The following is a 27,347-nucleotide window of genomic DNA, read 5'->3' on the forward strand; positions in this document are numbered from 1 at the left end:
ACACAGCCGAATCCTCACTTCCCGAGGACTCGCGCCCACCTTGTGATGCAGCGATGGACATAGTATCTTCCTCTGGAGCTCCAAATGAGACGCGCTGGGGCTCCGAAGAGGGACCAGCGGTCTCAGTTTGAACACTCGCGGGTGCTGATGCTGGAGAGGGGTGTGTGGACCGTGGACGTGTCGGCGGTATGTCCCACACAGTCACCCTCAGGTCACCCCGGCCACCAGCCGAAGTACTAGCCCTCTCGGGACCAGTAGATCGGGGTGTGGGTAGGGGGACTCTCGCTCTAGTGAGCTCATTGAGTCTCAACCGCAGCATAGAGATGGTCATGTTCCCGCAGTGGGAACATGAGTCATCCACGAACGCTGCTTTAGCGTGATCAACGCCCAAACACGCTAAGCAGCGATCGTGCCCATCAGAGAAAAATATCTCGCCACCGCAACCAGAAGTGCACGGGCGAGGCATCTTTAAAAAGACGTGCCACGTGCAATGCTCTTTTTGTGAGAGGAAAAACTCCGCGGATGCTGAAGCGAACAGGGAGAAACACACTATCTGTCAGATCACTGACAAGATCAGCAGGGTAGTGAGCACTCGCTGAAATCGCCGTCACACCAACACCGGAGAGTTCGCTCGTCTCGAAGGTAAGAGAAGACTAACTCAGAATATTTGGCTTGCAGGAGTGGAGAAGTTCTCGGCTCCGAAGCGAAAAATATATCTGCATTGTGCCAGCGTACTTCCTTATATACCCCCTGCGGCGGGCGGAGTTACGCTATGCAAATTCCGCAGACCCATGGCATTTCATTGCCATTGGCTCGTTTTATATACTCGAAGGTGATAGGCTTCTAAGCGAAACCCCAATCGTCGTCATCCGACGTAACTCGGAGTGACCACGAAAGGGAACAGCTCGTTCTGCACGTCAAAACGCTACTTAACGTCATCGCACATGCGCAGTCCTTTCAGTTTCGGTTTTCAGTCCGATCAAGTGTTTACATGTTCTCTCGATCGGATTACAAAAGGGTTAAACCACCCCTTTCAATCCGATCGAAATTTCATTCGGATCGAGCTCAATCGGATCGATTAAGGTGTTTACATGAAGGTTTTTTAGTCCGATTGAGCCGTCAATCCGATTATAAGTGTCCATGTAAACGCAGCTATTGTTGGCCTAAGACACGAACCGAGCAGTCTGTGTGAGAAAATGAACAGTATTTATATCGTTTTTACCTCTTGTACACAGCCACGTCCAAGTGATATGAGGGCTCTTCCAGGTGTGTGATGCGTCCGCGTTCTGGCTTAATTCGCGCAAGCGCCGCACTTAGACTAAGCCAGAACGCGTGCACACACCGAAGCACGCGCGCCCTCAGATCACTTAGACGTGGCTGTGTATAAGAGGTAAAAATAATACAAATACTGTTCGTTTTCTGACACAAACCGCTCGTTTCGTGTCTTAGGCCATCAGTGTGTACTTATGGTGGGGAATTGTTTAATTTGGACTTCTCTGTGCATGCTCTTTCAGGTGGTGACCATATAGACCTGATTTATATGACTGACTGACAGACAAGAACAGTTTGACCTAAAAATATAAAAATTGAAACTACTGAAACAAAGACACCTACATCTTGGATGCCCATAAGGTGAGCTAAAACATATCAAAATTTAATTTCAAAGTGAACTATCACTATAAATCATTCTTTATCACTTACTCATATAACTCTAATTAACATAAAAAGATACTTATAGGCGTAGTTCACTTAAAAAAAAACTAAAAAAAAAAAAAACCAAAAAGAAAAAGAAAACGTAATCATTTACTCACTTTCACTTGGTTCCAAACCTGTATATGTCTTTCTTCTGTTGAACAAACACAAAAAAATATATATTTTGATGAATGTTGGTAACAAGACATTTAATGGTAGTCACTGACAAGAGTTAACTGATTGCAGGATAATTTGCAATAAACAGTGTCTAAATCAAATAAAGTGGATTACATCACTCCAGTTCTGAGGTTTTTACACTGGCTATCTGTCTGTCAAAAAATTAATATAAAAAAACCTACAGTTTGTTATTAAAGTAACATTTTAAGGCCAAAGTAAATTTCTAATCTTCTGATGCACTGAACCATCCAGAGCAGACCTCTCAGGACATCTGGGACAGTAGCCAGCTACTTTTATATCTCCAAAGTCAAAACAAAACATGGAGAAGCAGCATTCAGATTTATATCTGAAACAAATTCACTGAAAACTGAATGTATGCTGCATATTTTTATTATTTACAAACAAGACTTTATGTTTTTTTTCTTTTCATGTTGCACTATGCTGCTGTTAAATTTTATATAAAGTACTAACAAAATTTGCTTTAAATCAACTGTAATGTAAAAACCAAACACTGGTATCTTATTAATAATAAAAAAATAGTAATGATAAGTTTCATAGTTTCATGCTACTCATTGAATTTATACATTTGCAATAACACGTGCAGGTAACGTTAACTTTTTGGAGAAAAATAGTAGGCTACTCTGCAATGTTAATGTTAAAATGTCACGGTTCCTACACATTATAACAACTAACTAATTTAAACAATGAACATATCAAAAATAACACGCATACTTACAAGATCGAAGTATAAATGTTCAGATTTTCACTCAGACCGTTGCTCTCCGACAGCTGCCTCGTGTAAAATAAAATGGCGGAAATGTTTTCGCGAAATTTGGCTAAAGTGATCTAGTCGCGCAATGCCAGTAGTCCCAGTAGACATCTCAGTAGTGTTTCGATTGTGCCATCTAGCGGTTGGGAAATGCAATTGCATTTGATTTGATTTTTTATCGTAGATTGTGTATGAATGTTTGACATAAAACATATTAAGCTGTGTGAGTGAAAACATTTAAAAGAGTAATATTCTTATACTAGATCGCTGGTCTGAATCTGGGCTATAGCCAAGCCGTACGTAGACCAGATTGCTTTGATTTCGCCAGGTGGGCTAAAGCAGACCGCATATAGCCGTCCAATTCGGAGCTAAATCGTGACTACAGATCGACCATGTCGTGAAATTACATATTGAACCTTGTAGATATCATACCAATGCGAACATGATGGAATATCAACCATTTCATGCACTTCCTGGCAAAAAACTACAATCAGTTTTGACTAAAAGTGGGCTACAATAGCCGGGTCTGAATACGAGCTAAATCGTGGCTACGCACCACAGCCTATAACATGTAGCCTAAAATAAAGTAAGCCAAACAACTTGTAATCACGGTAGACTTTGCTTACAGTATGGAATATCATACATCTCACAAGTTATTTTGGAAAAAAATACATTTATCCAGATTAAATGTTATTTGGGCTAAAAGTGGGTTACGCATAGCCGGGTCTGAATACGAGCTAAATCGTGGCTATGCACAGCCTACACATATAACATGTAAAATAAAGTAAACCAAACAACTTGTAATCACGGTAGACTTTGCTTACATGATGGAATATCATGCATCTCACAAGTTATTTTGGAAAAAAAATATATTTATCCAGATTAAATGTTATTTGGGCTAAAAGTGGGTTACACATAGCCGGGTCTGAATACGAGCTAAATCGTGGCTACGCACAGCCTACAAATATAACATGTAAAATAAAGTAAACCAAACAACTTCCCAGCTAACACAAATACGTAACTGTTACGTAACTGCAACGTAATCTGGTGACCAAACTTTCGTCGTGGCGACGTAATTAGTTACGTCGTGGCAACCGGAAAAGTGAAATTCCCAGATACGTTGCTACAACGTAACTTTGTGACGTTACCAGTTAGTAAGCACGACGTTGTGACAACGTAACTTTGTGACGTTACCAGTTAGTAAGCACAACGTTGTGACAACGTCCTGTGCTGGTACTAAATATGTCATTTTCAAGGCGGACAGTTTGTGTCCTCATTTGCCCACGCCTCATTTAAAGAAGCTGTTTAAATCTGCTGAATGATGAATGCATACTCAAAATTAGGTAAATTCAGCTAATTTATTTTGAAAACAACAGTACACAACAGTACACATTAACATTTTAATTATAATTGTAACACAATTTGTTTGAACAAAGAAAGGGAACACTTGAGGAATGTAGAACAAGAACTACTCCAATTCTGCAGGTACTGGCAGTCGATCCTAAAGAAACAGCACAACAACAAAACAACAGGTTAGTCGTTTTCATTGTAACCTTTAAATAAGAGTTGTATTAGGCAAAAAAAAAAAAAAAAAAAAAAGGAAAAATAAGGGATATGATAACCTGTCACATTATTTTTTGCAAATAATGCAATTTATAGCCTAAACTGGCCTTTTGGTCCAAACGGCGAAATGATGTCTTTGAAGGGCACTTAGCTGGGATAAAAATTTGCTTTTTTTTTTGCATTCTCACTGCAAGCTCTTATTGTTCTTTATAGGGCATATGATAACGTCTACATGAAATTCACGCACCGTGAATTTGTCTGATAGTAGCCTATATAACTCTGCCTTAACCCCATAGCAACAGTAAAACAAATTCGAAAAGACTCCGAAGGAGCGATTGCTGATTGGTTGTTATTATCCTCCTTTAAGTATATTAAAATAACGTCTGTTGTAACGACTCTGCTGAGGAAATTTTTCCACTGAAACGTTTTTTCCCTCTTCGCAGGACATGTTCAGTTTCTTGCTACTGCTAATTATTCAGGAATAATATGTCATTTTAAAATCTTCTCAAAGACAAAGGTAAGTCTGATTTTGATCTAACCTTAGCCCGTGTGGTAACTGCATTGATTTATGTTTGTTGATTAAATGTTGCATATTGTGAGGAAACTCATAGGCTTAAGGTCACATAAATTACAGAGATTTTGCAAATTAAATCGAGGAGATAATATTAGGTTTATTGATATTTAAACCTGCACATGAGCTTAGTTATGGGAGCTGTCCAGGGTGATGAAAGCAGTTTGCAACTTTTTCCTGACAAAAATTGTGTTTTGGGCTTAACTTAGCTTAAAATAAAGCTCTATTCTATAAAAGTTCTATTTAAAACAGACGTTAACGTGGACATTTGTGGAGCAAAAAAGTTTACAGACCGGTAATGTAACTATACACCTTTTATTGTTGTTATGTTTTATTATTTTGTATAGTCCTGATAAATAATATCGATTGGAAAAAGCAAAAAATTTAAGTCAGTCCATTTCTTAACATCTTGTGAGAAAAAGATGCAACTCCTGTGACATACGATCTTGTGGCAATCAGGGTTTTATATGAAAGGTAAAGCGAAATTTTTCTCGTAATAACGAGATGTTATGTCGATAAAAAAAAATGAATGAGAGTAAGTTTCGCGAGAGTTACAGTTTCATGCAGTTTCTGCAACTGCGGTCAAGTGGGCCGCGCGTTGAAAATACACGGTCAAGCCAGCCGCACATTTTTTTTAGTATGCGCGTCTATTTGTGTACTTACGGTATGGGTGCTGGAAGAGGCCAAAATTGATTTTAAGACACATTTTCTGCTATTTTCCATCTTAATAGGACACAAATAATTAAATTTCATGATTTTTGTATTAAATACGACTTGTAATTGTGTTTAATCTTTATTATTTTAATGTTTGTAGGCCTATATATGATTTACATTAATTATTACATAATTTATTCATGTTCATATTAATGTTAATTATTATTACATCATCCTTTTTTTACATTTTCATGATTTTTTTTTAAGATACGACTTTTATATTTGTTTGTTTTTTATTATTTGAATAATTGTAGGCCTATGTATGATTTACATTAATTATTACATAATTTTTTCATGTTCATATTAATGTTAATTATTATACATCATTATTTTTTTGTAAATTTTAATGTTTAATAAATGATACATTAATTATTATACTTTATTCATTAATGTAAATTAAATTTAAATAAAATTATGTAAATTAAATTATTAAAGTTAATTATCATACATTAATTGTTTAGCATTTTTATTGTTGATTTTAATGTTTGTATATATAAAGTATTCATTAATTATTATACATTATGTATTAATGTTTGTTTGTTTACTTATTTATTTACTTACTTACATTTTAAAGTAAATGAAAAATATGACACAACAGGCTTTTGGTGCCTTTTAATCTGTTAATTCTCATTGAATTGCCTATGAGCTATAAAAACCTGATCTACGAAATATACATTCATACCTGATGTATGAAATATGATACTCAAAACACACACACATTTTGCCATTTTATTTTACGTTCTAGCACTTACATAATGTCCCACTTTCAAACACTCAAATGAGTGACCCTGACTATTACTGTATTTATTTTCTACTGTATAGTGTTGGAGAAAAGTAAAGGCCAATTCACCCAATCATCAAAGTGCATTCTAGCACTTACACCATGTCCCATTTTCAAACACTTATAAAAAGTGTTCCTTCATAGGTTTGCTCATTCTTTCACTTGATTCCTGTTCAGAGTCCACACCGCATAGGTGTTCCTGATTCCTGTTCAGAGTCCACACCGCATAGGTGTTCCTTCACTCGATTCCTGTTCAGAGTGACACTGGCTATTACTGTTATCATTTTCATGTCAGTTTACTGTATAGTTTTGGAGAAAAGTAAAGGCCAAATCACCCCAATCACCAAAGTGCATTCTAGTTTACAACATGTCCCATTTTCAAACACTCATAAAAAGTGTTCCTTCATAGGTTTGCTCATTCTTTCATTTGATTCCTGTTCAGAGTGACCCTGACTATTACTGTATTTATTTTCAAATACTTTTACTGTATAGTTTTGGAGAAAAAAAAGGCTAATTCAACCCAATCACCAAAGTGCATTCTAGCACTTACACCATGTCCCATTTTCAAACACTCATAAAAAGTGTTCCTTCATAGGTTTGCTCATTCTTTCATTTGATTCCTGTTCAGAGTGACCCTGACTATTACTGTATTTATTTTCAAATACTTTTACTGTATAGTTTTGGAGAAAAAAAAGGCTAATTCAACCCAATCACCAAAGTGCATTCTAGCACTTAAACCATGTCCCATTTTCAAACACTCATAAAAAGTGTTCCTTCATAGGTTTGCTCATTCTTTCATTCGATTCTTGCTCAGAGTGAACGTGACTATTACTGAATTTATTTTCAAATCATTTTACTGTATAGTTTTGGAAAAAATTAAAGACAAACTCACCCCAATCATCAAAGTACATTCTAGCACTTACACCATGTTCTTTCATTTGATTCCTGTTCAGAGTGACCCTGACTATTACTGCATTTATTTTCAAATACTTTTACTGTATAGTTTTGGAGAAAAAAAGGCTAATTCACCCTAATCACCAAAGTGCATTCTAGCACTTACACCATGTCCCATTTTCAAACACTCATAAAAAGTGTTCCTTCATAGGTTTGCTCATTCTTTCATTCGATTCTTGCTCAGAGTGACCCTGACTATTACTGTATTTATTTTCAAATACTTTTACTGTATAGTTTTGGAGGGAAAAAAGGCTAATTCACCCCAATCATCAAAGTGCATTCTAGCACTTAAACCATGTACCATTTTCAAACACTCATAAAAAGTTTTCCTTCATAGGTTTGCTCATTCTTTCATTTGATTCATGTTCAGAGTGACCCTGACTATTACTGTATTTATTTTCAAATACTTTTACTGTATAGTTTTGGAGAAAAAAAAGGCTAATTCATTCCAATCATCAAAGTGCATTCTAGCACTTACACCATGTCCCATTTTCAAACACTCATAAAAAGTGTTCCTTCATAGGTTTGCTCATTCTTTCATTTGATTCCTGTTCAGAGTGAACGTGACTATTACTGTATTTATTTTCAAATCATTTTACTGTAGAGTTTTGGAGAAAATTAAAGACAAACTCACCCCAATCATCAAAGTGCATTCTAGCGCTTACACCATGTCCCATTTTCAAACACTCATAAAAAGTGTTCCTTCATAGGTTTCCTCCTTCTTTCACTTGATTCCTGTTCAGAATGACCCTGGCTATTACTGCTATCATTTTCATGTAATTTTACTGTACAGTTTTGGAGAAAAGTAAAGGCCAATTCACCCCAGTCACCAAAGAGCATTCTAGCACTTACAACGTCCCATTTTCAAACACTCATAAAAAGTGTTCCTTCATAGGTTTGCTCATTCTATCATTTGATTCATGTTCAGAGTGACCCTGGCTATTACTGTATTTATTTTCAAGTCATTTTACTGTATAGTTTTAGAGAAAAGTAAAGGCCAATTCACCCCATCATCAAAGTGCATTCTAGCACTTACACCATGTCCCATTTTCAAACACTTATAAAAACTGTTCCTTCATAGGTTTCCTCATTCTTTCACTTGATTCTTGTTTAGAGTGACCCTGACTATTACTGTATTTATTTTCAAATAATTTTACTGTATTGTTTTGGAGAAAATTAAAGACAAACTCACCCCAATCATCAAAGTGCATTTTAGCGCTAACACCATGTCCCATTTTCAAACACTTATAAAAAGTGTTCCTTCATAGGTTTGCTCATTCTTTCATTTGATTCCTGTTCAGAATGACCCTGGCTATTACTGCTATAATTTTCATGTCATTTTACTGTGTAGTTTTGGGGAAAAGTAAAGGCCAATTCACCCCAATCACCAAAGTGCATTCTAGCACTTACACCATGTCCCATTTTCAAACACTCATAAAAAGTGTTCCTTCATAGGTTTGCTCATTCTTTCATTTGATTCCTGTTTAGAGTGACCCTGACTATTACTTTATTTATTTTCAAATCATTTTACTGTATAGTTTTGGAGTAAATTAAAGACAAACTCACCCCAATCATCAAAGTGCATTCTAGCGCTTACACCATGTCCCATTTTCAAACACTTATAAAAAGTGTTCCTTCATAGGTTTGCTCCTTCTTTCATTTGATTCCTGTTCAGAGTGACCCTGACTATTACTGCATTTATTTTCAAATACTTTTACTGTATAGTTTTGGAGAAAAAAAGGCTAATTCACCCTAATCACCAAAGTGCATTCTAGCACTTACACCATGTCCCATTTTCAAACACTCATAAAAAGTGTTCCTTCATAGGTTTGCTCATTCTTTCATTCGATTCTTGCTCAGAGTGACCCTGACTATTACTGTATTTATTTTCAAATACTTTTACTGTATAGTTTTGGAGGAAAAAAAAGGCTAATTCACCCCAATCATCAAAGTGCATTCTAGCACTTACACCATGTACCATTTTCAAACACTCATAAAAAGTGTTCCTTCATAGGTTTGCTCATTCTTTCATTTGATTCATGTTCAGAGTGACCCTGACTATTACTGTATTTATTTTCAAATACTTTTACTGTATAGTTTTGGAGAAAAAAAAGACTAATTCATTCCAATCATCAAAGTGCATTCTAGCACTTACACCATGTCCCATTTTCAAACGCTCATAAAAAGTGTTCCTTCATAGGTTTGCTCATTCTTTCATTTGATTCCTGTTCAGAGTGAACGTGACTATTACTGTATTTATTTTCAAATCATTTTACTGTAGAGTTTTGGAGAAAATTAAAGACAAACTCACCCCAATCATCAAAGTGCATTCTAGCGCTTACACCATGTCCCATTTTCAAACACTTAGAAAATGTATTCCTTCATAGGTTTGCTCCTTCTTTCACTTGATTCCTGTTCAGAGTGACCCTGGCTATTACTTCTATAATTTTCATGTCATTTTACTGTGTAGTTTTGGAGAAAAGTAAAGGCCAATTCACCCCAATCACCAAAGTGTATAGCACTTACACCATGTCCCATTTTCCAACACTCATAAAAAGTGTTCCTTCATAGGTTTGCTCATTCTTTCATTTGATTCCTGTTCAGAGTGACCCTGACTATTACTGTATTTATTTACATGTAATTTCTGGATGCGATCATTCCCTGTCCCCCCATATGAACGATCACAATGGTTGTATCACGTGTTTGTATTATATATGTGTAAATCATATATATGTACATATTCAGCACGTTGAAGCAGCTTTTGTGGATAGTTTATGTTCTCATTGTGAGGATATGACTATCACGGTGTTGAGATCGAGACTCACCTTCATGCGTGAAGCCGGAGTCCCCATTACCACGCCTCGCCCCGCTACGGCGCCGTGTGGGATGGGTGATCAGAGGATCATAGTGAGGCTACCCCGCCCTGTTACCAATCCCTGTGGGCCCCTCACTCCTCTATCACATCGCAGACAGTGGAGCCCCGTTGAGCACGCTGGTCCCTCTGTAATGGACCAGCTGTTTCATTCTGGCCTCTCAAGGGGACAGGATGCCGATTGCAGCATCGGAGGGTGAGCTGACCTTTGGAAATGATGACTCGGCTGCGTTGTCTCCCTCTGGGAGTGTAACGTTGCCCGAGCCAGATCCAGAAACATCAGCTAGGCTGAATCGGGCTGCCGAGGCTGTTGGGCTCGACTGTAATCTTCCACCGTGTCCTGAACAGTCTCGGATGGATGATTGGCATCTCGGGACGGGCCACGCTGGTTCTCTGCTCGCTGCCCCAGTGCCTTTCTTTCCCCGAAGTGCATAGAGAGCTTACCAGGTTTTAGCAGTTTTCTGCCGCCCAAGCGCAGACGGAGGCCATCCGGCACATCCTGCCCCGGCGGCCCTCTGCTGTCACCCCGCCACTGGTGGCAGTTCCTCCACCTGCTCATTGCCGAGGGTTTTCCTCTACCGCCGCTCCCGCTGGGCCGCAGTCTGCCTACTGCCTACTGGCGAAAGGACGCGTGCTAGCCGTTCCCTCCAGCCTGTATGGAGTTTGGCTTCAGAGCCCGTACTTCATTGTACCCTTATTATGTGGTGGGTTATGACCATCTTGGTTCTGTACCAACTGATACGGGCCCTTTTTCAAAAGCCTCTGTTCACTTGTAAACGCAGAGTTGCATTTTCAATGCCCCGTCCCCTGCTCCACAGACTTACTGTGTTCTTGCGTTTAAAGATACAAAGTATCAGTACATGGTCCTACCCTTCGAGTGCTCCATAGCCAGTTGGGTCTTCAGGTCAACTGGGAAAGAATAATCTTGCCCAAATGCCGGGTATCTCTTTTCTAGTATGGAGGTGGTCTCGGTCTAGCGTATCTCTCAAGTGAGGTGTGCCAGCTGAGAGCTATTAGAAGTGAGAAATGGTCCCACTGAAACTTTCAGAGGCTTCTGGGGCATATGGCAGATGCAGCCGCACGGCTTCCTCCATATGGAGACTGCTTCAGCACTGGCTTGATGACCGAGTCGTGAGGTGGCCGTGGCAGAGCGACACGCTCTGTGTGGTGAACACCCTGGCCTGTCGCTAAACCCTCAGCCCATAAGCAGACCTTTGTTTCCCCCGGGCTATTGGCTCCTGGAACAAGTTTCCTCCAAATGTTGGCTGAGGGGCCATGTATAAAGGGCATGCAGTAACAGAGCTCTGGGAGCCCTCAGACTGCATTGGCATTTGTTGCCTCGAGTTGCTTACAGTCCCTCGCTTCGAGACACCGCTGCTCAGCGAGCTTGTTCTGTTCTGACAACATCACAACTGTCGAGCTGCGCTTCCCTTGCATGTTTCAACTCGCCCGCCACCTCCTCCTTGGAGTCAGAAGCTTCTAAGGTCACTTCATTCCACCTATTTTTGCTGGCCTGCTCAATCGTGCCGCTCACAAGCCTCACAACAGCCTACAGTCCAGATACAGTGGAGACTCCATCCCCAGCTGGCCAGTTGTTTCGGACCACTTCGGGGCCGCACAGCCACGTCGGTTGCCCCTCTGGACTCGTTCCAAGCCAGTTGTTTCTTCTCTTGTCTGAGTGGACATCCCTCGAACAAAGATTCTGGCCACAGCTGGCCCTGGGCCCTGCAAAAATGCGTTCCTTCTTGCACTATGATGCTAAAATTAGGAAGAGATGGAACAAGTCGTGTTATTTGCCTCTCACTGGCCCAACCAACCTCCTCTCGACAGCCTTCCTGACACCTTCCTCTGACAGGCTTGTGCAAAATTCAGAATTTCAGAAATGGCCTCCATGCAATTCATGAATTGGAATTTGAATTGAATTTACTCTGCCCCACAGGACGTTGAATTTAATTTGAATTAGAATGAAAGGAAGTGGAATTAAATTCATGGCAATTCAAAGAAATTCCACACAGTCACACAACAGAAAGAATGTGTTGAGTCTCGCATGCATTCAGTGTTAGGAAGGTTACTTTGGAAATGTTATTGCTTACTGTTATTAGTTACCCATTATAAATGTGGTTTGAATTACTTTATTTGGATAACTTTATTTTTTTTTTTTCGATAAGCAATTTTGTTTTAAGTTGATTAGTAACTAATTGAATTAAACATTTTCCTCAGTAATACAACTAAATACAATTATAATAAATCAAACTTAATTATTTGTTCTGTGGCTAGAGCTTTTAACATTCATTGCTGGGGGAAAACATATCCTTTTAATGTAATCTGTACAAGTAGTTCAAACTAATATCATTTGAAGAGTTCAGATGCAAAAGCCTCTAAGCGCCATCTGAAATTTTCTTCTAAAATTATACATTTTATCAAGCTCGTATATTTAAGTTCAGTAATTTCACTTAAATGGCAATGAAAATTACCTATTAATTGTCATTTAAGTGAAATTACTGAACTTAAATATACAAGCTTGATAAAAATGATCATTCTAGAAGAAAATTTCAGATGGCACTTAGAGGCTTTTGCATCTGAACTCTTCATTTATAATGCAATCATATCTGACATATACTGTAAAGCTTCATTTTTAAACACTTCACTTAAAATATGTATAAGAATTTCTTAGAATTTTTATTGAATTGCTTTTCTGCTTCCTTTAATTCAAATTCGAATTGTAATTCTAGATCCTGTTTTTGACATCAATTCAAATTCAATTCAAATTCAAGAATTGAATTGGAATTAAGGAGTCATTCTCAATTAAATTCTGAATTGTGCACAAGCCTGTCCTCTGAGCACATTCTCAGGGATGCGGCACGATGGAACCCGAGTCTAGACCTTGGAAAGTTCCGGGTCTGGTTTTAGTAAGAACGGGACGCGGAGGTTCTGGTCTACTGCAATAATTGTTATGCAGTAGAGACCATCACTTCTGTGAGCACCCTCTAGAAAGATGCGAGCTTCTCTAATAGAAGTCGAACCTGTTAGTTGAATTGAGTCTTGAATTGAGTCCCGAAGGTGTTTGAGCACTTCAGTGCTCCCTTTTAAAAAACTGCTTGTGGTTGGAGTGAGGGCTGTCCCCTCCACTTCAAAATGTTGTGGCTTTTATATTGATGCACATCATGAGGCAGTGGATTTAAATCCAAGTGGAGTGCGATTTGATTGTCAGGTCCCTGACGCAACCATTGCGTCCCCTCTTTACCTTCTTGGGTCTTTTTCTCTGGTGCTACTGCACTGCAGAGACCACCCCTGAGCCATCGCAGGCAGTGAGTTAAAAATTCAGTTTTTTTAAGAAACAGTTCTCCTGCTCGCATGGTCTCCACTAGAGGGTAGGGACTTGCTAGCTTTCGGTCAACGAGTTGTGCCTGGAATTCGGGCCGCCTAACTCTCACAAGTTGAGACTCGCCCTTCTCCGCCTCAGAGTTGCAGGGGGACTTGAGGCTTTTACCCAGGCACTGGAAGGTGGCAGCTCTAGTGGCGTTTTCCAGGGTTAAAGATCCCATTCAGTCGACATCGACTACATCTGACGTTCTCGACTGAAAGGGAATGTCCTGGTTGCGCATGCAACCCACCATTCCATTAAGGAGGGAACGGAGGACGTAGTCCCTTTGCCACTATAGCCGGACCACCGCTGAATCCGAGTTCCGCTCGGCTCCTCAGCGAAAAACAAGGTGTGCGTGCATCTGCTTCCGTATTTATGCCTGCGTGGTGGGGCGGAACGCGCAATGCGTCTCACGCACGCCAATGCGCACATTGGCTTGTTCTAACATGCTCGAAGAAGACAGGCTCCTTAGCATGATCCCATTCAGTCGACTACGTACTCCGTTCCCTTCTTCAGGGAATGATGGGTTGCATACGCAACCAGGACGTTCTTCAAGATGCACATAGTTTTTTTTTCTGAAATAAGAAAAGCAAAGAATTGATAAAAGTGTGATCATATTCAAGGTCAAGGACATGACACTGCATCAGTTTCATTTTTCTTTGTGTTATCAACTCTCTTTCCTTATCTCTGTGACCTGTCACTTGCTGTATGTGGATTTTCATTTAGAAATATAATTTTAGAGTTCATCTCAATACCATATAAAATGATTCTGTCGAGGAGGGGAAATGAGGAATTCCATTTGAGCAGATTCAATAGACTGACGATTAAGGTAAACATAAAAAAACAGCTTTGCAGACATAATCATCATAAACAAAGACAACAACCAACAACAAAAGACTAAACTGACAGGGATATAAAACGTAGACATAAGAAACTAAACTAAAGGTGAGGAATTAGTAACCATGGACAAAAAAAGGACTTCTCAAATGGATGGATGATGAACATAATATATTTTTATAGTTAAAAACAAGGTTTTCACTAAATTAAAATGACAATAATACATAAAATGCAAGAAGACATTGTATATATGATGTATTTCCATGTAATTTTGTAAACTACTGTACATTAAATAAGTTTAAATTACACGTGGTAATTATAAAATATGAAATAAGCATGGTATGTTTGCAAAACATATGCCTTCAAAAATAAAAACCATTTAGTGTTTAACAATGGTTCATAATGACATGAAGATTGATACAGTAATAGTCAGGGTCACTCTGAACAGGAATCCATTGAAAGAATGACCAAACCTCTTTAGGAAATGCACTTTGATTTTTGGGGTGAGTTTGCCTTTTCTCCAAAACCATACAGTAAAATGACTTGAATACAGTGATAAATACAGTGATAGTCAGGGTCACTCTGAACAGGAATCAAATGAAAGAATGAGCAAACATATAATAGAATGATTTTTATGAGTGTTTGAAAATGGCACATGTTGTAAGTGCCAGAATGCACTTTGATGTTTGGAGTGAATTGGCCTTTAGTTTTCTCCAAAACTATACAGTATAATGACTTGAAAAATAAATACAGTAATAGCCAGGGTCACTCTGAACATAGATCAAATGAAAAAATGCGCAAACCTATATATATATTATTTTTTTTGTTTGTTTTTTTTTTTTTTGGGTGTTTGAAAATGGGATATAAGTGCTAGAATGCACGTTGATGTTTGGGGTGAATTGGCCTTTAGTTTTCTCCAAAACTATACAGTAAAATGACTTGAAAATAAATACAGTGATAGCCAGGGTCACTCTGAACAGGAATCAACTGAAAGAGTGAGCAAACCTATGAAGGAACACTTTTTATGAGTGTTTGAAATTGGACATGGTGTAAGAGTTAGAATGCACTTTGATATTTGGGGTGAATTGGCCTTTAGTTTTCTCCAAATCTATAAAGTAAAATTACATGAAAATAAATACAGTAATAGTCAGGGTCACTCTGAACAGGAATCAAGTGACAGAATGAGCAAACCTATGAAGGAACACTTTTTATGAGTGTTTGAAAATGGGACATGTTGTAAGTGCTGGAATGCACTTTGGTGATTGGGGTGAATTGGCCTTTACTTTTCTCCAAAACTATACAGTAAAATGACATGAAAATGATAACAGTAATAGCCAGGGTCACTCTGAACAGGAATCAAGTGAAAGAAAGAGCAAACCTATGAAGGATCACTTTTTATAAGTGTTTGGAAATGGGACATGGTGTAAGCACTAGAATGCACTTTGATGATTGGGGTGAATTGGCCTTTAGCTTTTTCCAAAACTATACAGTAAAATTACATGAAAATAAATACAGTAATAGTCAGGGTCACTCTGAACAGGTATCAAGTGACAGAATGAGCAAACCTATGAAGGAACACTTTTTATAAGTGTTTGAAAATGGGACATGGTGTAAGCGCAAGAATGCACTTTGATGATTGGGGTGAATTGGCCTTTACTTTTCTCCAAAACTATACAGTAAAATTACTTATAAATAAATACGGTGATAGTCAGGGTCACTCTGAACAGGAATCAAGTGACAGAATGAGCAAACCTATGAAGGAACCCTTTTTATAAGTGTTTGAAAATGGGACATGGTGTAAGCGCTAGAATGCACTTTGATGATAGGGGTGAGTTTGTCTTTAATTTTCTCCAAAACTATACAGTATAATGACTTGAAAAATAAATACAGTAATAGCCAGGGTCACTCTGAACATAGATCAAATGAAAAAATGCGCAAACCTATATATATATTATTTTTTTTGTTTGTTTGGTTTTTTTTTGGGTGTTTGAAAATGGGATATAAGTGCTAGAATGCACGTTGATGTTTGGGGTGAATTGGCCTTTAGTTTTTTCCAAAACTATACAGTAAAATGACTTGAAAATAAATACAGTGATAGCCAGGGTCACTCTGAACAGGAATCAAGTGAAAGAAAGAGCAAACCTATGAAGGATCACTTTTTATAAGTGTTTGGAAATGGGACATGGTGTAAGCACTAGAATGCACTTTGATGATTGGGGTGAATTGGCCTTTAGCTTTTTCCAAAACTATACAGTAAAATTACATGAAAATAAATACAGTAATAGTCAGGGTCACTCTGAACAGGTATCAAGTGACAGAATGAGCAAACCTATGAAGGAACACTTTTTATAAGTGTTTGAAAATGGGACATGGTGTAAGCGCAAGAATGCACTTTGATGATTGGGGTGAATTGGCCTTTACTTTTCTCCAAAACTATACAGTAAAATTACTTATAAATAAATACGGTGATAGTCAGGGTCACTCTGAACAGGAATCAAGTGACAGAATGAGCAAACCTATGAAGGAACCCTTTTTATAAGTGTTTGAAAATGGGACATGGTGTAAGCGCTAGAATGCACTTTGATGATAGGGGTGAGTTTGTCTTTAATTTTCTCCAAAACTATACAGTAAAATTACTTATAAATAAATACAGTAATAGTCAGGGTCACTCTGAATAGGAATCAATTGACAGAATGAGCAAACCTATGAAGGATCACTTTTTATAAGTGTTTGGAAATGGGACATGGTGTAAGCGCTAGAATGCACTTTGATGATTGGGGTGAATTGGCCTTTAGTTTTTTCCAAAACTATACAGTAAAATTACATGAAAATAAATACAGTAATAGTCAGGGTCACTCTGAACAGGTATCAAGTGACAGAATGAGCAAACCTATGAAGGAACACTTTTTATAAGTGTTTGAATATGCGACATGGTTTAAGCGCTAGAATGCACTTTGATGATTGGGGTGAGTTTGTCTTTAATTTTCTCCAAAACTATACAGTAAAATGATTTGAAAATAAATTCAGTAATAGTCACGTTCACTCTGAGCAAGAATCGAATGAAAGAATGAGCAAACCTATGAAGGAACACTTTTTATGAGTGTTTGAAAGTGGGACATGGTGTAAGTGCTAGAATGCGCTTTGATGTTTGGGGTGAATTGGCCTTTACTTTTCTCCAAAACTGTACAGTAAAAGTATTTGAAAATGAATACAGTAATAGTCAGGGTCACTCTGAACAGGAATCAAATGAAAGAATGAGCAAACCTATCTAGGAACACTTTTTATAAGTGTTTGAAAATGGGACATGGTGTAAGTGCAAGAATGCACTTTGATGATTGAGCTGAATTGGCCTTTAGTTTTCTCCAAAACTATACAGTAAAATGACTTGTAAATAAATACAGTAATAGCCAGGGTCACTCTGAACAGGAATCAACTGAAAGAGTGAGCAAACCTATGAAGGAACACTTTTTATGAGTGTTTGAAAATGGGACATGGTGTAAGCGCTAGAATGCACTTTGATGATAGGGGAGAGTTTGTCTTTAATTTTCTCCAAAACTATACAGTAAAATTTCTTATAAATAAATACAGTAATAGTCAGGGTCACTCTGAACAGGAATCAAGTGACAGAATGAGCAAACCTATGAAGGAACACTTTTTATAAGTGTTTGAAAATGGGACATGGTTTAAGCGTTAGAATGCACTTTGATGATGGGGTGTTTGTCTTTAATTTTCTCCAAAACTATACAGTAAAATTACTTATAAATAAATACAGTAATAGTCAGGGTCACTCTGAACAGGAATCAAGTGACAGAATGAGCAAACCTATGAAGGAACACTTTTTATGAGTGTTTGAAAATGGGACATGTTTTAAGTGCTAGAATGCACTTTGATGATTGGGGTGAATTGGCCTTTAGTTTTTTCCAAAACTATACAGTAAAATTACATGAAAATAAATACAGTAATAGTCAGGGTCACCCTGAACAGGTATCAAGTGACAGAATGAGCAAACCTATGAAGGAACACTTTTTATAAGTGTTTGAAAATGGGACATGGTGTAAGCGCTAGAATGCACTTTGATGATTGGGGTGAATTGGCCTTTACTTTTCTCCAAAACTATACAGTAAAATTACTTATAAATAGATAAAGTAATAGTCAGGGTCACTCTGAACAGGAATCAAGTGACAGAATGAGCAAACCTATGAAGGAACACTTTTTATAAGTGTTTGAAAATGGGACATGGTGTAAGCGCTAGAATGCACTTTGATGATGGGGTGAGTTTGTCTTTAATTTTCTCCAAAACTATACAGTAAAATTACTTATAAATAAATACAGTAATAGTCAGGGTCACTCTGAACAGGAATCAAGTGACAGAATGAGCAAACCTATGAAGGAACACTTTTTATGAGTGTTTGAAAATGGGACATGGTGTAAGTTCTAGAATGCACTTTGATGATGGGGGGAATTGGCCTTTTCTCCAAAAACTATACAGTAAAATGACATGAAAATAAATACAGTAATAGTCAGGGTCACTCATATGAGTGTTTGAAAATGGGACATTATGTAAGATCTAGAACGTAAAATAAAATGGCAAAACTGTGACCTTTTATATATAAAATGCCTGTGTGTGTGTGTGTGTTTTGAGTATCATATTTAATACATCAGGTATAAATGTATATTTCATAGATCAGGTTTTTAGGCAATTCAATGAGAATTAACAGAATAAAAAAGCCTGTTGTGTCATATTTGTCATTTACTTTAAAATGTAAGTAAATAAATAAGTAAACAAACAAACATTAATACATGATGTATAATAATTAATGAATACTTTATATATACAAACATTAAAATCAACAATAAAAATGCTAAACAATTAATGTATGATAATTAACTTTAATAATTTAATTTACATAATTTTATTTACATTTAATTTACATTAATGAATAAAGTATAATAATTAATGTATCATATATTAAACATTAAAATTTACAAAAAAATAATGATGTATAATAATTAACATTAATATGAACATGAATAAATTATGTAATAATTCATGTAAATCATACATAGGCCAACAATTATTCAAATAATAAAAAACAAACAAATATAAAAGTCTTATCTTAAAAAAAAACATGAAAATGTAAAAAAAGAATGATGTAATAATAATTAACATTAATATGAACATGAATAAATTATGTAATAATTAATGTAAATCATATATAGGGCTACAAACATTAAAATAATAAAGATTAAACACAATTACAAGTCGTATTTAATACAAAAATCATGAAATTTAATTATTTGTGTCCTATTAAGATGGAAAATAGCAGAAAATGTGTCTTAAAATCAATTTTGGCCTCTTCCAGCACCCATACCGTAAGTACACAAATAGACGCGCATACTAAAAAAAATGTGCGGCTGGCTTGACCGTGTATTTTCAACGCGCGGCCCACTTGACCGCAGTGTTTCACTATCACCCGACCCGTGCGTTGGAAATAAATAAGTGCCAACTGGATAACACACCAAAAGGGTGAAACATATTCACTTAATTATATATAATTGGTGAGATATTGAGGCGATTACGTTGTGATATGTGATTATTGATGACAACTGATCTTGATCTGAAGTGTCAAAAACACACACAGTTCATTGACCAATCATAGAGCGTAAGTTCTGTTTGTAGTTGTAGCCAGATAGGCTACATTTCTTGTTTAACAGTAACACAGAGGGGAGAAATAGGCTGAATAGGCCCTCTTTGAGATCCAGATTGTGCTCGTCAGTACAGAGTGAGTTGACTATTTCATTGATATGGAAGTTTACTATTCATGCAAGTACTATGAAACTTGTGTAACTTTGACGTGCATGTTGATTTATTTGTGTTGTAAATGCAAGGAAATTTTCCGTTTTGCATTTCCTTGAACAATTTCCCCCAACATTAGTTTTTTTCGCACATTTAATTATTTATGTAGAATTTTGTGGATTGATTTATATATTTATTTGCGCGTTTAAATATGTATTGTTTTTTGCAGGTTTTGCCCTCTATTGTTTCAATCAAATCAAACCATTGTCTGATTAATATGAAATATTTTGACTTTGTTCCCTCTATTTTCCTATATTCAACATCAATACCTGAACATGTTTTTTCAGTTGGGCTGGCACATGTTTCAGTGTCTCTGCAATGTAGCACTCTACGTCCTTCTCTCCCAGATCAGACTTGCATTTCATAACAGCATCTGGAACAAAACAGAAATCTCAATGCTCAAATTCACTTTATCAATATAATACTATCATTTTAAGTTTTTAACACAAAAAAAAGTGCACAGTGATTTTTATACTTTTAAATGGCTTAACATTCCTTGTAGAAATACAGTTTTGAATGACATGAGGCCAAGTAAATGTTTTCCAGAAATGAAAAGAAATGTTCATTCTTTACAATGTTATTTATTTTTTCAGACTCACGTTTGATGACTTTACACAGAGTTGTGTCAATCAGAGGCAATTTCTCCCTTTTCCCCTTCAAACTAAAGTGGCTCCACACGATGTTTGTCGCTACTGCCCGCATCACTCTCCTCACACAATCCCCTGGATTTGCCCCACCAATAAGGCTGAGATGGTGAATCTGTGAAACATCATGGTTTGGCATGCAGGTTAGTACAGTCAACAAACTCTAGTCATTGTTCATTCCTCATTGTCACAATTTAGTTGTTGAATATGTAAAAGTAGAAACTTGCATAATTGTATATATTAAAAAAGAAATTGAGCATATTTGCTACAGAAATACATACTATAGAATTGTATCACCGATTTATAGATTTTATTTATTAGGAATGAGGAGGAATTCATTAAAACATTTTTTTTAATAAATATGACTAATAAAAATAATTGAAATAATATTAATGCAACTTTCCATTGCTTGTAAATTAGTGCTAAAAAAAACAATGACGACATAACCATGAATGTTTTTTTGTAATTGTTAAATCATATTTAAATAAATATATAATACACAGTTTTTTAAAAATATCAAGGTAATTTCATGCGCCCCGGAAATAACCAAAATCCTCACCACTCTCTTTCTGAAATCAGAGTCTTTAAGACTCTGGTCAAGGGCCTCAAGCTCCTCTTTGCTCTGAGCAACACTGAGCTCCAGGAGGTCTTCCGCTCTCTGATGACCCTGGCGTGTCCTCAGTAGGATGAGTATTTCTCTCTGGGCGGTTGCCAGGCTGTCTACTTTTCGCAGCAGAACCTCCAGTGTTTCTGCAATTAGAGAGCACCAGTTACACACTTGGTGAACCAAAAAGTAGCCTAATGTTAGTGTAATATATTAACTACAATACAAACATCATAAACCTGTCTAATTGGAGGAAAAATTAACTTTGCACCGTAATTCACTTAAAACGCTATCTAAAGGAAGAACTCAGTATCAATATGTACTCTTTTTCTTTTTATAATTTACATTTGATGCATTTGTTTCTTAGGCCTATAACATGTACCTTTAAGCTCACTCTTCGTTGGGTCATTGGGTCGTTGGGTCTTCGTGTGGTCAGCCCTTGCAGATGTTTGTCTCTCCTCTAAAACAGTTATGTAATGTTATACAACAAGCACTCAACTTTGAATTATCCTGTGTGGGAAAAGTTATCTTGTATGGACAATTTGATTCCTCATGATATGACCTATTTAACAATGTTATTTTGTTGCATACGCAATGTTATTATCATTGCCTCATCTAACTTCTAACATCAGCTACTTTCAATTCAATCTAAAATCAATTCAAATAAAGTTTACAGATGTTGAATACAAATTAAATCTTACCTTCAGTAATATATTCTGCCACAGACACAGAATTAAATAGGGGTGATTCATCAAGATCTGGAAGCATGATAAAAACACAGTTGTCAACTTGAACCTTGAAAAACATCATATTGAGACGAATCCACTAAACGGATGTGCCACTTTTGCCTGTGATATTTTACTACAAAAACCTGTCTTAGTAGGCACCAGTAGAATGTTTTAAGCAGTTGCAATCTGAGTATTTAAATCAAGTCATTGTCATTCTTTTCTGTACAACAAGTACAACATTTATATATCTGACAAATTATTCTTAAATAATTTAAAATAATACATTTATCGTGAAAATTATTTAAAGGAAGTTTCTGTATAGATCATGGCAGCAGTAATTTATCCAATAATAATTTCCATTTGCATAGTTATTTTGTCAATTTGGCAAACCAGCACAGACAGTGTACACAAGAATATCAGTGGGCGCAATTAATTCTTAGTGAATTCACCCCATAGAGTTAAATCATTTATTCAATTCTACCTTTAGATAAATCATGTGATGTACTGGGATCTGAATCGTCATAGGTTGCATTCTGGGAAGACTCTTTGACTTTTTCTATTTTGAGTATACAAAGACAAAAAAGAATTACATGTAATTGCAGAAAATATATTTTATGTACTCATGGTACTATACTATACTTTTTGATGTGTTTGTACTAATGTACTTGGTTTATGTTGGGGTGGGATGGGAAGTGTAGCCTCTGTTGCTGTATCAAAGAAATGTAAAATAACAAATATGTTTCAGGGGGGAAATTTTCATTTTAAACGTTAATTTTAAATAATTTATTTAGTTGTTTAAAAAGAGCATACAAATATACTTATACCTTTGTCTGGCCTTTTCTCAACAAATGATGGGTTTTTTTTAGGAAATGGTCCATCTAAATAGCATGCAAAATGTTAATTTACTTTAACTTGAATTTAAATTGCCATTTGTTGAATGGAATTTACAATGGTACCTTGACGCTTTCTTTTGCTTGGGGTCGCCCTCAGTGGTGTCTCATCTAAATAGATCACACATTATTAATGTGCAGTTAGCAATGTATTCTTTGAAAGTTGATAATGATCTAACTTTTTCTGTTTCACTATCAGAAGATCTTAATGGACCACACAATACTCAAAGACTGAAAGTAATGCATACCATCGCTGCTGTCATCATACCGGACAGGTTTTCTTTTTGGCCTTTTTGTGTAGGTGTCAACATCACTCTCCACAGCAGAATGGTATTCTGCTGTTTTACACCACTTGAGGGCCTTTGCAAAATTGTCTGAAAATATAAAGCCAATGGTAAAACAATTAAAATATAATCATAATGTACAATCAGATAATTAAAGTATCCTCAAGTAAATTAAACATTACCAGTATTTGCCAATACACGGATTTTCCTGGAAATCCAATTTTTTTCATCAGGAACGTCTTCTTTTTTTGCCCTTTTAGTGGGGTTTGTAGGTGGCCAGTAGCTGTATTGTTGCTAGCATGCGTCCAGTGAAGACAGAGACATTGTTAAAATATTTATATACATTTCTTAATATTTATATTTTTGATCAATATTATATTGTTAATGTGGAAGGTTATGAAAAATGTTCTTGTACCCCATTTTCCCTGTGTGTCCAGCACTGGGCTACAATGCCAACCGTCGACTCCTCCGTGAATTCAACGATGACATACATACTAATACAAAAAAAAAAAAACACACAAAAAAAAAAAAAACACAAAAGATTCACTGCTGGTGTAAGATGGCCATGAATGTCACTGTGTCTCCATTTTCGATCTTGATTGCTCTCTTTTCAATTAGTTTTTTGGAGATCCACCTCATTGTCGTTTGTTTTTTACTGAAGTTGTACACCCCCAGAAGAAATGAGTGTCAGGGCTCGATGAACAATGGTGCAGGACTATGATAAATTCTGCAAAGAACATGTCCATCTTTCTCCTCATCATTGGTGATCTCGCAGCCATTGTCATCGTCTAGGATGAATGCTCTATCCTTGCTCTTCTTTGTTTGTCTGTCTTTGTTGTTTTTAATTGTGGATGCACGTCTTTCCTCAATCCTGTTGGCAATCTGGCTAAGAGGGTGTGTTCCACTTCGTACCATCTTCTTGATCGTATGCAGGTATGTTTCGAATTTAAATGCACTGCAGTTGTCCAGACCATTAAATTGAACAGCATCATCAGTGATGTGGAGCATTGAGTGGATGTTGTACACTATGAACTCATTTCCATAGAGCTCTCGTCCTCTGCTGACAAAGTAGCTGAGCAAGCATCTTGCATATTCTGAGTGCTTTTTGACCAGTGTTGGGGAAACTAAAATGCACATTGCCACACTGAATGCCAAGAAATGTAGGTACATGTCATGCCCAAGAATTCCTTTCAATACAAGCTTGCCTGTATACAGCATGAATTGACGGAATTCTGTTGCCTTCCATCTCTCCAGCTCATCCAGGCCTCGAGGGGTGCGAGCAAAGATGAGCTGACTTCTTGTTTTTGGGTGGTGGAGAGCCTGACTCTTCTTTCTCCACGGGTCCAACTGACAAGAAGCCTCTTCATCACCCCCAAGCATGCCTGATGCATGTAGTCGATTGGGAAGCTTTTGATCATGTCCATGGGCAGCTGGATGAGTGGAGTATTGGCATTGTGATGCTCAGGCTGAACTTGGCTCCTAAATGAATCATCTGTGCGCATGGTGAGGTTTTCTGTGGCTGGAAATGTTACTTTATTAAACCATTCACCTTTCTGGTCACATTTATCACATCCATAGTACCCAGAGCACAGCTTTGTGCCTCGTGTAAAGGCTTTTGCTGGAGCATCACACACAATGCAGAGAACATTAATAGTGAAATTTCTCTCCTTATACTGAAGGCCATGAGACATCAAATCATTGAGGTCTGCAATAACATCATCTAGGAAAGTCAGATCGGTGGGTTTCTTGTTTCCGCATGTCAAAGTTGCTGGAAAAACGATGATGGGCTTTAGGTGGACAGCACAGAGCACAGGCCACATCACTTTACTTGAGCTCTTGAACAATGGCAGGCCGTCAACGTTGAATGACAGATTAATTGTGTCATGGTCCAGGATCTCTTCAACGGGGTACTTATCCAGTTTGTCCAGCAACTGTTGACGCAGTGGGTAATGCAAATACTCCATGCCACATTTCTGCATTGTGGATATTTTCCTCGGTGTTTTGAGCAGAGTACGAGCAGAGGATGGAAGATCAGTGTGGCCATGTTTCTGAAGAATCTTCAACAGATGGTCAACAGCATTGTTCTTTACTTCGAACTGAGAAGACCAGGATGCCAGGTCTTTTGCCAGGGATAAGCTTGCCATGCTGTCTTCTTGGTCAGATGTACCATCTTTTTTTTCTGCAATGTCCATGACTTCTAAGTCATCCTCCCAGTCAGTTTCTTCTGAAGGCCAGGATGCTTCAGAGGACATTGGAGATGAAAGGTTCATTGTGTTCTCCGTGGAACCTAAGGTGGAACCTAAGGTGTCACCTGCATCCCATTGAGCTTCTGTGACTGTTTCGGACTCTTCCAGACTGTCCAATTCAGTCTTATTTTGTGTATATATCTTTTTAAGAACACGTTTTGTTGCTCTCCAGGATCTTAGATATTGCCTCGAACGTTCTTTTTTGTCACTCATTGTTAAGCCTGTAAATAGTTAAGTGTAATGTCTGAATGTGCTTCTGTTTTTCTAACAACAATTTAATGAAGGCCCAAGCCAACATCTCACTTATCATTTTTGATTGAATTATTTTGATTACTGTGTAAAATTCACTGTGCAAATGGTAACCCATCATTAAAAACACATGAAGTTACTTAAAAGTCTTAGACTACATAAAAGTCTTAGATGACTACATAAAAAATAAAAATAATAAACGAAGCTTGAAGTGAAGCTAAATAATATTTCTTACCTTGAAATAAAAGATGGCAAGAAAATAAACTCAATGGAGGAGGCACTTGAAAACGATGTAAAATCTAATAAATTAAAAAAAGATAATCATTGGGTTGGTTTAGGCAAATGCATTGGTATCATGAATCGAAAAAGAGGTCAGAAACTGCAAGAGCTTGTGAATCAAATTGAATCATGAAATATATACGAGTCTCCAGGCCAACATCTGACTTATAACTTTTAAATACTAAGAATGTATCTGGTAGGCATTCAAAACATATACTTACAAAGACAAAGTCGCTATGTGCTAGGGCTCTTAAAATAGCCTTTGGGGTGTAGTTAGCTGCTGTTGACACACAAGGAAAGGGGAGAGAAAATAGAAACATGTCTAAATATGAGTGAGATCTGTGCAAATTAAAATGCATTAAATTTCTGCAATGATTTTTGACTAATCAGGATGCCTGCTTTATCACTTACAATAATCAGACTGCAATATATACTGAAAAAAAAAGAGAAGAGAATAATTATTTTCATGGTATAATTTCCAAAAAGTTAATAAAGACTCTTGATTTATTAATATATCAATTGCATCAAAAAATGCATGAGAAGAATGCAGTAATGCATCTTAGAGACTTTACAACCCACTAACAAATAAGAAACCATATTAAGTCAGTAAAATACATATTCATTCTTGAAAATACTACTACTAATTAGTATTATTATTTTTAATACTGTTAACAGTAATAATAAAATATAATTATTATTATTGTCATTATAATTATGAATAGTAGCCTATTAATAATAATAACTTATTTTATTATTTGAGTTTAATTATTATTAATAGTAGAAGTAGTAGCCTAGTAATACTAATATTATTATTATTATTAACACCGTTAACAATAATGATTGAAATAAAATATTATAATAATTATTGTTATTAATAAAACAGTATTTATATTTATAAATATTATTAAATGTAGTGGTATTAATAATATGACAGACAGACGGATGGCCGATTTCATTATAGATCTGATCTCATCTTTTACAAGCCACGTCTCTCGCTCTCACAGGCTTGGCTGCGAGCGCGTGAGCGCTGGCGCGTATGAGGCGCCGGACTGGACAAAAGAGAAGCGAACTGCGCGAGCGAGCGACAATGCTCGAGAGAGACCGAAAGTGCGCGAGAGAGACCGAGTGTGTCTGCGCGCGCGAGCGAAAGTGCGCGAGAGAGACCGAGTGTGTCTGCGCGCGCGAGCGAAAGTGCGCGAGAGAGACCGAGTAGTGTCTGCGCGCGAGAGAGACCGAGTGTGTCTGCGCGCGCGAGCGAAAGTGCGCGAGAGA

General features: G+C 37.0%; 1 protein-coding gene and 1 long non-coding RNA gene across 2 annotated transcripts in view; both read right to left on the reverse strand.

Moving 5' to 3' along the window:
• The window catches only part of LOC309492566, a 36,403-nt gene extending 34,637 nt beyond the window's left edge, over positions 1 to 1,766 (reverse strand). The window contains exon 1 of the long non-coding RNA XR_014203591.1: positions 1,331 to 1,766. This is a non-coding gene — a long non-coding RNA (uncharacterized lncRNA). The remainder of the gene's footprint in view (positions 1 to 1,330) is intronic.
• A 2,216-nt stretch (positions 1,767 to 3,982) lies between these two features.
• On the reverse strand, positions 3,983 to 26,731 carry LOC309483528 (uncharacterized protein). The gene is made up of 14 exons (XM_082149415.1): positions 26,032 to 26,731; positions 23,717 to 23,795; positions 23,484 to 23,595; positions 23,266 to 23,391; positions 23,084 to 23,128; positions 22,952 to 23,005; positions 22,793 to 22,834; positions 22,609 to 22,683; positions 22,101 to 22,157; positions 21,782 to 21,859; positions 21,355 to 21,545; positions 20,751 to 20,910; positions 20,421 to 20,524; positions 3,983 to 4,139 (listed from the first exon to the last, which is right to left on the reverse strand). The coding sequence occupies exons 2-14, from the start codon at positions 23,792 to 23,794 to the stop codon at positions 4,107 to 4,109; spliced, it is 1,155 nt and encodes a 384-aa protein (XP_082005541.1). The 5' UTR covers position 23,795; positions 26,032 to 26,731; the 3' UTR covers positions 3,983 to 4,106.
• Positions 26,732 to 27,347: the final 616 nt, after the last annotated feature.

This window comes from Leuciscus leuciscus (assembly GCF_965113295.1).
Source record: "Leuciscus leuciscus genome assembly, chromosome: 2".
Lineage (NCBI taxonomy): Eukaryota > Metazoa > Chordata > Actinopteri > Cypriniformes > Leuciscidae > Leuciscus > Leuciscus leuciscus.

Excerpts from the sequence above, each read along its gene's own strand:
- LOC309483528 (XM_082149415.1), bottom strand. The coding sequence starts at position 23,794 with ATGTATGTCATCGTTGAATTCACGGAGGAGTCGACGGTTGGCATTGTA. Across the intron at positions 23,596-23,716 it reads GGACACACAGGGAAAATGGG|CAACAATACAGCTACTGGCC; the intron begins GTACAAGAACAT and ends GACGCATGCTAG. Across the intron at positions 23,392-23,483 it reads CCGTGTATTGGCAAATACTG|ACAATTTTGCAAAGGCCCTC; the intron begins GTAATGTTTAAT and ends TTATATTTTCAG.